The 17,519-nt window shown below is 41.4% G+C and overlaps 1 protein-coding gene across 2 annotated transcripts in view; it reads right to left on the bottom strand.

The window, feature by feature from the left end:
* The window catches only part of rgs19 (regulator of G protein signaling 19), a 32,927-nt gene that overhangs the window by 15,125 nt on the left and 283 nt on the right, over positions 1-17,519 (bottom strand). The window contains exons 1-2 of one of the 2 annotated variants that reach the window (XM_027021614.2): positions 11,171-11,259; positions 9,409-9,519 (exon numbers count right to left, since the gene is read on the bottom strand). In XM_027021614.2, the coding sequence (XP_026877415.1) occupies positions 9,409-9,423 (15 nt within the window). In that variant the 5' untranslated portion in view covers positions 9,424-9,519; positions 11,171-11,259. Of the gene's footprint in view, positions 1-9,408; positions 9,520-11,170; positions 11,260-17,519 lie in introns of those variants that run through there. The other variant, XM_027021613.2, reaches the window with a different exon arrangement.

The following is a 17,519-nucleotide window of genomic DNA, read 5'->3' as shown; positions in this document are numbered from 1 at the left end:
CAGTAATGCGAGTAGATGGGCTACACTCTCAGGTGTGGGTTTAAAGGGGTGACATTGGGGTATGGCTTTTATTTAAACTCCAGCTTTGATTACTAGAGATTACTAAAAGGCCTGGCCTGAACAATTCAAAAATGTGGGATAAGAATGCTTTTATTCATAAAAAAATGTGTTCTGACACGTGTGTTCTGGGCTATTTTAAACCCAAAAACTATTTTTAACCCCCCCCGCCCGCCTCCCAAAAAAAAGACAAGCCAAATTTTTTTGTTTTTTAACTATTGAAAAAGCATCTTAAACTGTGTTTTTGTCTGCAAAAGCATTTAGTGCTTTTATTGTTAATGCATGGAAAATGTAAAAACCTGGAATGCAACTGTATAGCTGGTTTCAGTTAATGCATCGTCAGTTCACACCATACAGCCACAAAGCCTCCCCACAGAACACAGTGCAACTTTCAACATGGCCACTGGAGCTGGAGTGGCCAAAGGCTCTGAATCAGCTGCGGCAGCTGTGTCACATGACACGAAAAACACGTAGGAACTGGGAAACCATTTGTGCATAAACCTGTATTCAGGCCAGGCCTGCATCACAAGCCTTGGGGTCGGAGAGTGATTCCTCGAAGGTACATTTATGTCAAACCCACCTCGCGGAACAGAAATGGAACACTGCCACTTCCCTGTTTCCCGCAGTGTTACTGACACAGTTAACATAAGAAGATGCTTAAGAACTACTTTTCACTTGTTAAATGGTAATTAATTGTCTATAAAAAAACATACAGCCAAAAAAACTACAAAGAAAATATTTATACAAGTTTTAGAACAGGAATATTCCAAGCTTTCTCGTTATTTTCTTAGAAAAACTCCCACGTCTATGCGAATGGTAGTAGTTTAAGAACAATACGGATGATGCCATCATTGCATTTTCTCATTATTCCCAAAATGAGTCCTTTTTAGCATGTCCTTCAAGTTGGGCTGGATTACATGGCGTTCCAGGGGAACAAAGGGGCAGAGTGAGCCCAGAAGACCCAATGCCCTTACTCCACTCTGGGGATTCTCTTGGGCCTGCGTCTACACCAAACATGGAGCTCGGCTACAGTCAAATTAGTCACACATTTCTAAAAAGGGAAGTTTTCCACAACTCAGAGGATAGGAGGTCCTAAAAGTGAGACTGGGTCTTAAAGGGGGACAGCATGTTTTTTTACACACACTCACATGCTTGCAGCACACACACACACACACACACACACACACACACACACACACACACACACACTTGAGGAATCCAGAAAATTCCACTGCTAAGAAGACATAAAGGGATAAAGGAGAATAGGAGTGAAAACAAAACGTAAGAATGGTGTTTGGTTTAGAATAAGAGAGTGCACTTAATCTGACCCTGCTGGAACATGTCTAAAAATGTTTTTGAACAAGAAAGGTTGACGTTTTGGCAAACACTGGTACATACACTCACCTGACCCCCAAATCACCATCATAAATTCTCAGTCCTTCATGAAAATATGCAAACACACCCATGCACTGACATCAGAAAATCTTACAGACATGATTGCTGGTTTAAATACAAATGTGCACACTTGCATTTGCTTGCTTGCACGCACGCACGCACGCACACACACCCACACCCCCACCCCGACCCACACACACCCACACCCAAACGTGAACGCATGCCAAGAGATTCAAAGCTTTTTTTAACAGAATGTATCGCTGCGGAAGTATTCACTGCTGATGTCTGCTGCTCCAATGCCCATGTAAGGGAATCCCAGTATAAACAGGCTCTTAGGCCACTGGGAGAACATCGTCTGCGGTAGCACTCAATATGAAAAGGCTGGAGAAAAGTAATGGGCTGCATCGATGGGAGCACATGAGTCTGGCAAACTCCCCAACGCTCAATCAGGACGATCGTTTGGGTTGAACCACTCCATGAGATCAGATCCAAAAGTCAGCCTACTAAACCGAGGAATGAAGACTTTCGGACTAGGTACTGTTCTGAGTGGCTTACGGGGGAGAGTGAGGGAGAGGGGAAGTGTGTGGTAATTAGTCTGATGTTGTAAGCGACAGCAGGGCGTGTATGAAACCTTGTGAGTCAGCGCTGTTGCTTCCTCTTTCTGCCACTCAACAGGCCAGACCAAACGATGAGTGCACAGTCTATATGTGGAACTCCGAAGACAGAAGCAAGCGATTGATTAATCCCACCACGACTGTGAGCGGCACTCTACACTGTGTGTACAATTATTAGGCAAGAGAGTATTTTGACCATATCATAATTTTTATGCATATTTTCCAACTCCATGCTGTATAAACTTGAGTTTTAATTGGATTTAAGCCCATCAGATGATGTGTATTTGTTTAATGAGGGAGGGTGTGGCCTAAGGAGATCAACACCCTATATCAAGGTGTGCATAATTATTAAGCTTCTTTTCCTCAGGTAAAAAGGGCCAAAAAAGAGATTTAACTGACTCTGAAAAGCAAAAAATTGTAAAAAGTCTTTCAGAGGGATGCAGCACTCTTAAAATTGCTAAGATATTGGGGTGTGATCACAGAACCATCAAAGGTTTTGTTGCAAATAGTCAACAGAGTTGCAAGAAACATGTTGAGAAGAAAAGACGCAAATTAACTGCCAAAGATTTGATAAAAAACAAACATGAAGCAACCAGGAACCCATTATCCTCCAGTGGGGTCATATTCCAGAAATGCAACCTACCTGGAGTGCCCAGAAGTACAAGGTGTTCAGTACTCAGAGACATGGCCAAGGTAAGGAAGGCTGAAACATGACCACCACTGAACAAGATACACAAGGTAAAACATCAAGACTGGGCCAAGAAATATCTGAAGACAGATTTTTCTAAAGTTTTATGGACTGTTGAGACAAGAGTGACTCTTGACGGACCAGATGGATGGGTCCGTGGCTGGAGCTCCACTTTGATGCCAGCAAGGTGGAGGTGGGGTACTGCTGTGGACTGGTATTATTAAAGATGTGATAGTTGGACCTTTTCGAGTTGAAGATGGACTCAAAACCAACTCCCAAACCTACTGCCAGTTTTTGGAAGACACTTTTTTTCAAGCAGTAGTACAGGACAAAGTCTGCATCTTTCAAGAAGACCATGATTTTTATGCTCCACCGCATGCATCGAAGTACTACACCAGTAAAGGCCTTAAAGATGAAGGAATAATGACGTGGCCCCCTTCCTCACCTGACCTAAGCCCTGTTGAGAACTTGTTGGCCCTTCTTAAACTGTGATTTAAGAGGCTGTGGTTGCTGCTGCGTGAAAAGATGATCGTCAACAGATTAAACTGTTAGACTCCATGAATGGAAGCCTTATGACTGTTATTGAAAAGAAGGGCGGCTATAATGGTCACTGATGTCAGAAATGTTTACTTATTTGTTTGTTTATTATTCTCACTTTAACATGAAAATAAACAACTGAGATGGGAACATTTCCATTTTTCATTTAGTTGCATAATAATTCTCACACTAATAGTTGCCCAATAATTATGCACACATATTCTCCTAAGAAAGCCAAAACCTCAGTTTTACTTTCTTCAGGTAAATATTCAGGTTTGAGCTTTATTAACATTAACATAACTGACCGAGAGCACTGTAGTTGTTCAATAATAAATTGAATCCTTAAAAATACAACTTCCCTAATAATTGTGCACACAGCGTACTGCTCGACGCATGCTGTCGTGATCGAACCAGCTCGACGGCACATCCAGTAACCCTGGCATGCAAGAAAACCTCAGTTGTTCTGGGCACCTTTGAAGGTTGTTGCGTAACTATAACGAGGATATTGGGAGTAAATGTGCCTCTCCGGCAGTCCTCTAGTAGCACGCAAAATCCCGAAGCTGGCTTGCGTCTGCAGAGGGGTTCTGAGAAACGCTGGCTCTGTTCCAGCAGGGTCGCCTCACAATTACCCCTCTTGGCCTTGTGGAAATATGAGATGTTTAGGGAGGTGGATCGATCGTGATTAAAATAATTTTTTGGTAACATGGCACTAGACTGGTGGAAGGAGAAATGTCAGGGGCCTGGTTGGTGCCAGGGTCCACAAGCCTGGGCCTCAAGTACATCATGCCAACACAGTGTGCCACCTCGCTCTTTTACCCCACCCTGGAGGCTCCCTTCTTACTGCAGGGGCCAACAGGGAACCTGAGGTTCACGACTATGCAGGGATTACAGATGAAAGCAGCGAGCTCTTGGATGCAAGTGTTATGCAATTTATTACGACTTTTTTGTGAAGATGGCTGCTTCACCTTATTTGGGAAAGGGTGCATGGTGAGTAAATAAATACAATAATGTAGTATTATTGGATTTGCTCCACATGAGGTTCTCACTGGTTAACTCAGGCAAGCCCTTTTCTGACAGGACATAACTTCATCTTCTGTTCATTAGGTTTCTTTGCTCCTGCTTTGTTCTCGTTCGTTTGCTCTCTCGCTCTCTCTCTCTCTCCCTCTCATCCCTCTCCCTCTCATATCCCTCTCTCTCTCATATCCCTCTCTCTCCCTCATCCCTCTCTCTCCCTCATCCCTCTCTCTCCCTCATCCCTCTCTCTCCCTCATCCCTCTCTCTCCCTCTCTCATCCCAGCCAGAGTGGCAATATTCAGAGGCCAGTGCATAAAACTCCCAACCTGCGGGTCACACTTGCAAATCCGTCCATCTTGAAGCACCTCTGCACTTTCCTCTCCTCGCCCTTCCCCCAAATCCCAAACAACACGGCGTCCCACAGTTATTGCAATGTTATTCTAGCTATCAATAGACGGAGTCCACTAACAACGGCAGGTTACAGAAAGGACATGTGAAGAACGCATCTGTGCTGACTTGAGAGCTTTCGCCAGTGGCATGTTTACGGGATGTCCTGCAATGGAGGCAGTGTTCTCACACGAAGTTTGGAGAGAGACAGAGAGCAAGAGATAGAGAACAGACAAAGAAATAGCAAATAGCGTAAATAAAATAGAGTCACGAAAGAAGAAGGGCATGAAAGACATCTCGTGAAAAAAATGGAAGCAAGAGATACGAGAATAACGGAGCGAAAAGGAAAAGGAGAGACAGAAAGAAACGGAGAGAGTCAGCATCATAAACAAAATGTGACAGGAGCTATATATAGGATCTACATGTGAAATTAACTGGATGAAGCTAAAAGCTAATGGCTGTGAGCTCTCTGGCCACATGGAGAGCTGGGAGTGGCAGGAATATCCCCTCTCACTGCACCAGGAATATGATACTAAAACCAGGACATTATTTTCCCACATCATATTGTTCTACTTTATGCATAAGCCGTCTCACTGTAATAATGCTACATTATTTTGTCAGAAAACAAAGCTGGGAACATGCTACTATTTCACACATTTTATGATAATATGCTAAATGCCATAAATGTAAATGGTAATAAAAGTACTGGTACCAGCAGTAGTGGCATATAGCATATGTAAAAGATTTTAATTGAAATCTGTACTGGGAGACACAGCCTTTGAAATAGTGTGGACACTAGTTCAGAATTTTCATATTGTAACCTTATTCACAAATTTGGGCATGCAACTCAAAGTTTAGTCAACAGAGAAATGTTTTGGTGTACTATCTCAGGACCCCACAGGAATACTAGAATATTCCTCCCAGCCCTACATGTGAGCAGGTTGTGTCACCCAAGCAGCTCTGTGAGCGATCGCGAAACTGACCCTGCCATCTGATAACAAGGGCAGTGTGGCTACATATTCAGACACCTGTGCTCAGGTGTTATTGTGCGCTGCCATTCAGCACACGCCTTTTGTTATTGCTGTCGTGAGCTAAGGGGAGGAGCTCTGAAACTGCAAACGAATCGCAAATATACTAGAGGCTGACATGCTGGGGCCAGGGTGGACGTGGAAGACATAACCGGCCAGAGAAAAGATTTCTTCTGTTTTAATTCCAGCTTACAGGTCAAAGAATATGAAAATAGTCGATAAGGTGCACTCATTTTCTATCCACTGTAGGCATAAACTTGGAGAAACTGAAAAATGAAAAAAAAAATGAAGAAAAAAAACAAAAAAAACAACCAACCAACCAAAAAAAATAAAAAAAATCCTAGGAAGACATAATAGGTGAGGAGATAGCAAAGTTTATGATGGTCATTACACCCTAAACATGGCCCTATATTTAGTCAAGCCTTATTTGCTATATGTACATCCAACTGACACCTGCAGTGTAAAATTCCCACTTTGCATTTCACCTCAGCCTTGAATAAAAACTGCGCACTACACAGTACACTATGACTAATATATAAATACTAGAAATATACAAATTGGGGAAAATGATGTTTAAGGTAAAAAAGTTAAAAAATAAGCATTCAAAATTGGAGAGACCACCAGCGCACACATCTGATACACCAAATTCCACCAGAACATACATTACTGTCATGCAAGGCAAACTATGTGTCCATCAGTGTGCCAGTGTGACATAACCGGCCAGAGACCACAACAGGACAACAGCAGGACATCATGAGCAGGAGGTCACTAGCAGAGAAGAGTCCTCCAGCATCTGATAGAGAGGGCCGGTCAGGGGTACAGCTGGGATCTTTAGCAGGACACAGCTACTCTCAGTCTGAAGTCTCTGTTGCAATACAGTTATTTGCATGTACTTGTCTAGTTGATGTTTGAGCCAAAAAGTTGAGGTAAACCAGGAATTTGTGATAGTGCAAAAATGTGAGGTTTACCAAATGACACAATGCTAATCATATCTTCAAAGGTGACACATTAGGTTTGGAAACGGCAAAGCAAAGTCTCAGGTTTGCCCTGGGATTGCATGGGCTCTGCCCCAGGATGCCTCAGCCCCACCCACATGATGCAGTCATTTCCTGTTCTGCTTGCAAGCAGGAAAAGAAGAGTTCACAGCAGGGACTCTGCTGGTGCTCACCTTTACCACATCCTGCATGACAGTAAGACTGACACCATATACAGATTGATTTCAAAACATCAAAAAAGAGCTACTGAATAACACAGGCGCAACATTGACAAACCCCTTGAGCAATATTAATGCAACAGTTTTACCATGACCTGTTCAAAAATGAGTGTTAAAATGCATTCCACTGTAAAGCCACCAACTGATTAACAGGAAATATTCAAAAATGAATCAATCCAGGAATTTTACATGATACAATATATTCTTAGTCTAATATTCCTGAACGCACATGGATTTGCAGTATATGAGCAATTTCCAGAGCTCCGGGTTACAGGGAAAAAGTAGCAAAAGCAACAGAGAATGAACAAATGTCATTTCTGATTTAAAAGACTTTAAAAGTCCGAAAATGTCGTTATGCTTAGAGACAAGCAAATTATGTCAAAACTCAACTCTCATATGTAAGTAATTAGGAGAATCAACATTTTTTATAGTGAGATCAGCCAACATAGTAAGTAGAAATACTGACATCTATAACCTAAAATTATTCATAAAAAATAAGAAAGAGTATCCCTTAAGGGTAACAGTCAGAAGCACTTTGCTTGAATAACTAATGAAGCTCCGCTGTCCAAAACATCCTGTTTCTCTGTCCTCTGGAAACCTTTTCAGAGAATCAGGACATTTCGATTTCCAGAGAAACAGGACATTTCAGACAGACAGAGGTCCTTCATCAGCTGTGATGGCAAGCAAACTGTTTCTCTCTCAAATTATATATAGAGAAAGAGAAAGCGAGAGCACTTTCATCGAAACGCCAGTAGGATGGATGTTAGTGTATATATAAACTGTATAACTGCATAAGTCTAAGTGACAGGTCTGCTTTAGCCGATAGAACTGGGATGGATCTTCAGTAAAGATATGCAAACGTTGCAGACAGTTTGAGAGGCACATGCTGGCCTCACTCAGTTGGCCTAGCAGTTCTACACAGACCCGCACACATGCACACACACAGGATTAATGTCCACCTGTTTGTCTGTTTTTAGATCTAAATCTTGCTTTCTTCTAACTTTATCCAGATGCCATGCCTGGCTGGACATAAATCATGTGACTAACACATAACCTTAGCCCATATTCCTTCCCCCCTCGCTGTATAACCACAAAAAATGCAGGTTTGTATCCCAGCTGCGTGTATGCGCCACAAGTGGCAGAATATCCCAAATTGCATTTGCACAGCATGCCCTGAAAGTTACAAGTCTACCAGATTTGTGATATCTCCATGGCCACAAAGCACACCTAAACATTTAGTGCTCACTAGACAATGCTCTATGGGCTATCCCCTGCAGACTTTTTGATGAGCCTTTGAGAATATACCTTAGCAGGTATGTGCAAACTTTTTCTGTTGATGTCATTCAAAAGGGGTGCAGGTTGTAATGAACCTTGACAAATTCCCCAGATCATGCTCTCACCACCAAGATTCAGTCAGGATGGTGGCGATTTGGTGACGGGCCATGTTAGATTTTGGCTAAATGGAATATTTGGAATGCATGTCAAAAAGTTCTTTGGTTTCATCAGACCAAAAATCCTTCTGCCGGTTTAGTTTTGAAGGATGCTCCGATTTTGGAAGGCTATGGATAGTCCCATGCACTTTCCATTACTTATTGATTAAATGTTCGAGCTAGGTCAACAGGTGTTGGAAAAGTAATTATGTGACCTTGAAAACAATTGGTTATTCCAGAAATTCCAGAGGTAAGTTATAGTGTAGGAAGTCTATACTTATGAAACCAAGCTATCAGTAATAGTAGTTCTTAATTTTTAAAATAATGTTCATTGTTTTTTTGATATATTTTCACTGTCATGTTGTTGAGTATTGTGTGTCTAAATTAGCAGGAAAAAAAGATTTCTTCTGTTTTAATTCCAGCTTACAGGTCAAAGAATATGAAAATAGTCGATAAGGTGCACTCATTTTCTATCCACTGTAGGCATAAACTTGGAGAAACTGAAAAATGAAAAAAAAAATGAAGAAAAAAAAACAAAAAAACAACCAACCAACCAAAAAAAAAAAAAAAAAAAAAATCCTAGGAAGACATAATAGGTGAGGAGATAGCAAAGTTTATGATGGTCATTACACCCTAAACATGGCCCTATATTTAGTCAAGCCTTATTTGCTATATGTACATCCAACTGACACCTGCAGCGTAAAATTCCCACTTTGCATTTCACCTCAGCCTTGAATAAAAACTGCGCACTACACAGTACACTATGACTAATATATAAATACTAGAAATATACAAATTGGGGAAAATGATGTTTAAGGTAAAAAAGTTAAAAAATAAGCATTCAAAATTGGAGAGACCACCAGCGCACACATCTGATACACCAAATTCCACCAGAACATACATTACTGTCATGCAAGGCAAACTATGTGTCCATCAGTGTGCCCTGCATGGCTCTGCACTAGCTTTGCTGACACAAATAAACCACTGGCACGTAACACCTCACACAGCCCAAGCACTAGCACCAGGATGAGAGAGTGGCAGGTACCAGAATGTCCATCATGGCTTGGCGGAGGGCAGCCGATTAGTCTTAAAATCCTCAGTGATGTTAAAAGCCTGGACACATGCATGTCATCCCCCTGCAGGCTGCAGACCTCTCCTTCACAAACACAAACACACACACACACACACACACACACACACACACACACACACAGAGGAAGAAGAGAAATGCCAGTACTTTATATTAGTTATTCAAATGCAATGAGGTTAGTGTTCCAACAAATTTATATCTACATATGGATATTTCATACATCTACACAATATTTAACTTTAAACACGTTATAGTCAAATAAGAGATACAGCTAAAATTCTTTTTCACTAACATTAAAAAATATATTTTAGTTCATGGTTAGCAACCACACAATATGGGAATATTGTAGACCTCATGCTAGACATGGTAGAAAATGTATAAATGTTAAATTCCATATGTATCCTATAGACAACATTTTACAAGACATTATAGTATATAGGTGTGTGTGTGTGTGTGTGTGTGTGTGTGTGTGTGTGTGTGTGTGTGTGTGTGTGTGTGTGTGTAACAAAATCTCTAATCATTTGCACTGCCCGGGATCTGCAACATTTGTCACCCGGTTCTAAAGCAGTTTTTCGAAAGCGCTTCCTCTGTGCTCTGTTGTGTCATAAAGACACAGTAAAACCGAAACTGCAGTAACACACACGTGCCGTGGATTCCACGTGCCATGGATTCCATTCCTCTGAATTAGGTGATAAACATCCCTAATAATAGTATTTTTAAAATGATCATAAAGATCACTAATGTATAAATTCCTTTTAAGCATATGTTAATACAGTTTAAAGCACATAAATATCTGGAATTGAAAAGGGTCCATTTTCTTGCAAGTAATTTTTTATAGGTGTACACAGGCTACAAGTGTGTCCTGCACCGCACACTTCTGCATAGGCCATCTTTAGCATGCACATGGCCTGCCACATGGCCGGTTACCACACAGGAAGTAAACCCTAGCATTCAGCCTGCAACATCAGACAAAATGAGGGGCTGCGCAGGGTCATGGACTGCGGCGAGCCTTTGAGTCTTCCCGCCAGCTACGAAGGAACATTCCGGGTCTCTTACTCTCGATTTGTATTTAGGCTGACGTTGAATGGGAAGGCGCACACACAGTTAAAGGCAACTTTGGATGTTTCTTAGCCAAGTCGACGACTGCCACCCTCCTTGCGCACCTATTTGAAAGTGATTTATGACAATACTTCCTCCTCGCTGGAGTGAAAATTGCTCAGACATGGTTCAGCAATGTCTGAAGGCCTCAGTGCTGTACTTTGGATAGTTTCGATGGACGAGTGATTTGTTAAAAAAAAAATAAAATCAGGAAAAATTAGACATACTTTAAGGCGACCTTAAAAAGAATCAGACATATACTTTAACAGGACCTTAAAAAGAAAAACACTAAAAACAAATCTGACCCAACAACACAGCATTCAGCACTTTGCTGAAGTGACACATCGCTTCTCTAATCTGGCAACCACCAGATCGATAAAATGCTCCCTGAAATACCAACGAACTAAAAACGAATCATAGAGCGCAAACCTGCCATCTCACAGTGCCGCCACATGCTACACCCAAACTAACAGCAACAGATTTCTGGATGTGAATTGACAGCTACGTCCATGCCCCGGTCATCTGACCTCTAGCCCAGAAAGCACACAAAATACGCGCTTTTCTCAAACTAAAGATTATAAAAAAGTATAAATTCCACGATGGGACAGCCAATACTTACATCGTACCAGGTCGAAGTGAAAACGCTAGTCGATGACTATAGCACGGTTAGACTACCCTAGCTGAAGTGAGCCTTGGACTGGATTAACCTCTGCAGGCGCGGGTGAGTCTGGCATGGCCAGCATCTCTGACTTCTCTTTTAGTTGACTGAAGGAGAGGGGAGGAAGGCCAGCTCGGCGTGCGATAAAGAGGAAACGGGACACAGACGAGTGCGGAAAAGACGGGACAAAAAGGGAAGTTGGTGGAGGACGCTGCCGGGAAGGATAAAGACCACGGTGGCCTGAACGTGGCACCAAGACGACGACAGGATTGTTCCGAGGCCTCGTGGTCGGAAGGCTCGATGTTAAAACGCTGACCGGGAGCAGTTACGAGTAGTCCCGGCGGAGTGGCCCAACATCTCCAATCAGGCGCACAGCTCAATTGAGACCATTGCGCTATCGACATACGGTGGCTGGAGAAACAAAATGAGAGGGAAAAAGATTAACAGACAGTGAGAGGAGGAAAGGAATGGGAGAGAGACATAAATACATGAGAACGAGAGATGGAGAGATGACCCCACAGCGACATATGTGATTCGTGTGCATGCTTCCTCCTTATTGTGGCACATGGCTAATTTCTCCTCGACTTACACTTCAACGACCTCATTCAGACCAAATAATGATGGGCAGAAGGAAAAAAAAACCCCTCAAAAAACAGCGATTCTGCTGTCAACACTCACCTCAAGCCATTTACATGAATATGTGCATGGTGAATTCTAATGGGAAGGCCAGGTCATGTTTGGTTCCCTGTGTTTTTCAGAATTTACTTAACATGTTTTTAATGTTAACTTTAAATAGAGGTTAAAATCATGAATACGTACGCAGCCTTGAAGGCGTTGCAATACAGCTTAGATTGAGTCTTATGCTTTGAATGCAATGGGTAATAATAATACGCTCGAACAACGTATTCCAGGCTTCATAGAGACCAACTTCAATGAGCCATGAATAATAGTTGCTGCCAAGATAACAGAGTGTTACAATCGGAATCGCTGAGCTACAGTGGCTGTCTCTTTACTTCGTTTACTGGACATTATCTTGTCGAAACGCTTTTATTCTATTTTTCAGGTCCTGCTGAAAAGGCGTCCTTAGTACCCCTGCGTTTTACAGCGTGCTCGCCGGAATCAGTGCTATCTAACACTCAGACATTCTGGCCTGCAAGAGGTGCCACTGCTCAGCTCACACCTGCTGAGCTGCGTTAAACCTCTGATTTTCAGCTGCGGCCCGTGTCCAACAGGCTAGACTATTCCGTTTTTACCCGCGACGAAATGCTTGCGGAACTGGAATATCCTGTTTGACTTGAGCTGAAATGCTGTAGGCACGGGGCAGTTTATGGTAGACCACATGGTGGTCTGCGAACCTGTGCTGAAACATCATTTCACATGTCATCGAACCAATGGGAAGGTTGTTTGTAAAAAGCAGAATACCGGTGTTTGAAAATTAGAATGTGCGTATATTATTTTTGTTTGTGGACTATTTTTCAACCGGAATACTTCCATGTCTTAGAATCACATGTATTTGTTTTAATTTGATACGAAACTTGATTTCCGGAATCCAGAGTTTCGAGAGGTTAGTCTGGATTCCGTATCTTTTTTTGTGTCGAAATTAGAGCAGTGAGCGTGTTGCGAAGACAGAAAATTAATCACTGACAGCACCAAAACTTCTCTTCGATTTTTTAAAACTGGACCAATAATCAGAATCGTGCTGCTTCCTCATCCCTAACATAGGAAACATGCTTCCAATTCAGAGGTTCCACAGAACTAATTTACCGCAAATCTAATTCAATGTCTTTCCTTCAAACAAGCTGTTACGTAAGACATACATTTTATGAGCAAAACGCATTGTGTTAGCTCTACAGAACACAGATGCATGAGGGAAAATTTATCATGAATTTAAATTCTGTTAGACCACGTGCACAGGCATTGTTCCTTGGCAGGTTAATGTCTGTTATTTGGACGTATTTGCTGTGGAGTCATGCAGCATGTGCTCAAGATAACTGAACACTGAAATCTCTGCAGTAGAATGTCACAAACACGTATGACTTTAATGAATGTATTAATAAGTAATACGAATTCATTTCGAATGGGTGCCCATAACCAGATCCAATATTTCGCCATTAAAGACGTGTATTTCACGATTTCTGTATCTCCTTAAAAACAGATCATGCTAAATCTAACACTGAAGTCACTAACTGACCGACATCTCACCCTATGTCTATTTCAAAGTGGATTTTCAGAAGATCTTGTCTGATTCACAAAAATAGTACATGCCACTGCCCTGATGCGTGATCCTAAGCAGCTCCCTTTTAAGTGACACGGCGGAGACTTTTCCACTGACTTCACACTGCTACTTTTGTGATTAGCTCAATCGTTCCATGCTGGCTCCAACGCACTGTATGTTTGTCCTGAACGTCCTGAAAATTGTGAAGGTGTATTTAAAAGAAGGCAGCTAGACGAACGTTCTTTACCCAGTATGGGCAGTACTTCACAACTGACCTTCTGGAATCTCCTTATTTTTCCTTTTATTTTGCAATGGAATTTTGGCCTTCAACATTTATATCAGAGAGCACCTAGTGGATAATTTAGCTGTCAGTCAAGCAGATGGCATGCGGCTTCCTGTTTGTGTGTGTGTACCTCTGTTTTTGTGAGTGGAAATGACACATAAGTGGACAAAGCAATAGATTAGCCTGTTGATCTATTTTAAAAGGTTGCTGACTCATATCACAGGAATGCAAAATAACACAGTCTGACATCTCGGCTCCAGAACACGCCGCTAAATCTTTAATTTGAATTGACAATGAGTTAAGCTCCATGTGACAAAAAACAAAAACAAAAACATGATAGCCTGACCAAGAGTTTAGATATCTTACCTTATATTTTATGAAGTTTTAAACTTTAAATCAACAATACATAAAACCTCTGTGAGCTCTGAAATATATAAGTGACTAATTTATGAACTAATTAAAAGAACATGTTAAATCTTCTGTTTTACATCATAAACTGCCTTTTGGAATTATTTTCCATGACACATAGGAATTAGTGGCCATCAATGTAATCATTAAGCTCTCTAAAACGGATTTGTATTCCATACTGGAAACCATGGCAGCAGATGTAAGCAGTATCTGTGCAGAAGCAGGCGGAAACCCAGAAGCATATCAAAACAGTTCTAATTAAGCAGCCAACATTTATTATGCAAAAGAGACCAAAAATATTTGTGACAAGGTTGTTAACATGTTGGTTTTCATTAAAGATATTTCCTCAGTATTTTTTGCAGTAATTATTATTTTCAACTAACTGCAGCAAACAAAGTGTAAAGTTTGGAGATACTAGATAACTTTAATAATACTGGACTAATCAGTTATTTCTTGTTTTCAGTGCTGGAATGGTCAATAGGTGAGAAGAAAATTCTTCTGTGATTTGGGATCCTACTCAGGGAACACTGACAAATATTCAAGTATAACAAGGTTCAGCTCACGCGACATAAACAAAAGCTAGGCTTTGACAGACATATGACTCTCACTCTGTTCAAACTGAAAGATTATTCATACCCTTCACATGGATTAGGCTGCTCAGTGATTAGCCAACGTTTCTTTATATAATGCTTATACAATCCGAGACATTGGTTTAAAGAAATTGGTGGAGCTGGACATAATATATGTTATCATATGGTGGGTATGAGCCACTCCTTTTAAAATTAAATTACCATTAAGGACCTGTTTTGATAGTATTCACACAAGTATCTGGAGCATTGAGAAATCGCATGAATGGTTCAGTAACATAAACTAGACCCTAAATCTTCTATTATTTCATGCGTTGACTCAACACTCCATAAATTACATCTTTGATAGCCAGATGCTGCAAAAATACATTTTTTTTCAGCAGTATATCCAATCAGCACAAAATTGGCCCCATGTGCTTCTTTTATCCTCAAAGATGAAGTGGCTTTTTTTTTTTTTTTTTTAGTAATTCCACATATTAAGGTACCAAACATCAGCCAAAACTTGATAAATATCTCCCTATTGTTTTATTACTCATTTAATTCAAGATGCCAAATTTAGTCTTGTGCCTAATAATTATTATTAACACTCAATGCTGAAAACACATCAACTGTATTCCAGATTCATACTGCATGCTCACAGCTAATTTAGGCTCTTTCTAACCTACGTCTGTTAGTCTACCAATGGTCAAAATAAGCCCTTGTGAACCTTTCACAACCTTGAAGGCCCTGAATAAAGGAATCTTTTATGCAGCATTCTGCCCCAGGGATTGGTCACATTGCTTCTCTATTTGCTCCAGTTTTGTTCATTCAGTCATTCAGGAAATCCATAAGAAAAGAGTGAGTGAGTGAATGAATAATAGAGAGAGAGAGAGAGAGAGAGAGAGAGAGAGAGAAGGGGCGGGCCCAAACATTTTTTTAAAGTTAAACATATTTCTTCATCCACTGATGAGGTATATTGGCATAGTGTGACACAGTGCACCTTTTTGCCTTGCTACTTTGCTAAGGATGTTCTTTAATATCAAATGTCACAGAAGTATAGGAATAGTTCTCAATATTATCAGCCATCAATATATCGGCAATAAATCTAATATCGTAACATGCCGTTTGTGTGTGTCAACAGGTAAGAAGTGCCTTGGTCCTTTAAGAGCAGCAGAAGTGCCGGTGGGCGTGGATTGTACCCTGCTGTAATAAGGTTTACTGCAGGATCTGATCAAGGCAAGCGCACTTAGGGCAGTAAGAACTTTTCAGACTGTACAAAAACGTATTCTTGAGATGACACAATATACAGAAATAATACATTCTAAATCATTAACAAGGCAATGATAATCAAAGTTCTCTGCAGTTCGGTTTATCCTTTCTACTCAAGAAAGAGACAGCTCTAAATGAGATTCTGGTCTCACAACTGAGTAATATAAGAACAGGTCAGCAGCAGCACGGAGGCAGACCAACAAACCCTTGCTGGGGGCTATTTGTAAGCACGTAATTTTCTGATGAATATAAATTTGACTGAAGCAACTGCGAGGAAGGTGGACACGACACACTATTTTTAAACAAGAGATACATTTTCACAAAGTAATCACAAAGAAAATGAAATACAAACGCTTGCTTATTTTTAATTGTGGAAGATAGGTCTGTTAACCTCGGGAGTCCTCTGTGTTACGTCAAAGTGGACGAATACTGTCCCCCCCTCAGTTTCCAAAGCGCGTGCCCTACGCTTTGACACGCGCGAGCGCGGTCAAAGCGCTGCGCCGCCACGCGACACCGCGGGGCCCCGCCCCCTTGCCTTCCACCACGCGGCGGGTACGCGGTTCGCGCACACAAAATTCATTCACCCCGAAGGTCTCGCGCGTGAATCACGAACGCGCTTTACTACAAGAGAGCCAAAGAGAGAGAGAGAGAGAGAGAGAGAGAGAGAGAGAGAGAGAGAGAGAGAGAGAGAGAGAGAGAGAGAGAGAGAGAACGTCTTTCGAGATGAGAAAAACGCGAAACCCCAGATAACGAGAGGTTCACGACAAGGAATACAGACAATACCGAAATATATACATGTAGCCCAATTAACAGCAAGTGCCGGTCTACTCAACTGGGAAGAGAAATGACCACCTAGGCTTTATCCGCCCCCACTTCCTAGATGTTTGACTTGAACATATCCCCCCCCACAGCACAGTAATCTGTGCATTAGGTTACTCTTGTCGATTGCTCATTCTGAAAGCCCATAAATCTACCATTTGTATGGAATGTGTATTTCGAATAATAATTATGACAGTATTCGAGATAACACATTACTGAAACGAGAGGATTCGAGAAACCGCTTCAACTGATTTAAGGGGCTATATTGTGAAACCACACTCGCTGGTGTACATAGTCGTTTTCCTTCGAAAAGAAAGCAGTCCCTTAACACACTCGCTGTGCCCGTGGCACGCCGGCTGCACGCCTTCCCCGTTCTTCCTGTAATAGTCGTACATTGAAACCATCACTTCGCAGCCCGATTCTGTAGCCTGCAACAAAATTACAGCCAGCCTACTTGGGAACCTACCGCTTGCGCTTCAAAAAACATATAGCTGCGGTTTCGAAACAGTAGTAGGCTAGAACACACCAAAGGCAAATGTTAACTAACGTTTGCCTTTCTACTTACATATGCCATAAACTGTACTAAAACAAGCAGTAACACGGGGAATTAAGCAATAGTAGCTTCTTCTCAGTTTCGAATTACCACACTAGTTTACATAGCCTATCACAGACATCAATTTCTAGGAAAGGTTAATTCTATTCTCCCTAACTAGTGGGAGCTTACAGGCTAGTATAACGAAATGTTTCATA

The sequence above is a fragment of the Electrophorus electricus genome, chromosome 24, assembly GCF_013358815.1.
Source record: "Electrophorus electricus isolate fEleEle1 chromosome 24, fEleEle1.pri, whole genome shotgun sequence".
Taxonomy (NCBI): domain Eukaryota; kingdom Metazoa; phylum Chordata; class Actinopteri; order Gymnotiformes; family Gymnotidae; genus Electrophorus; species Electrophorus electricus.
This window is presented reverse-complemented; position numbering and strand designations above follow the sequence as displayed.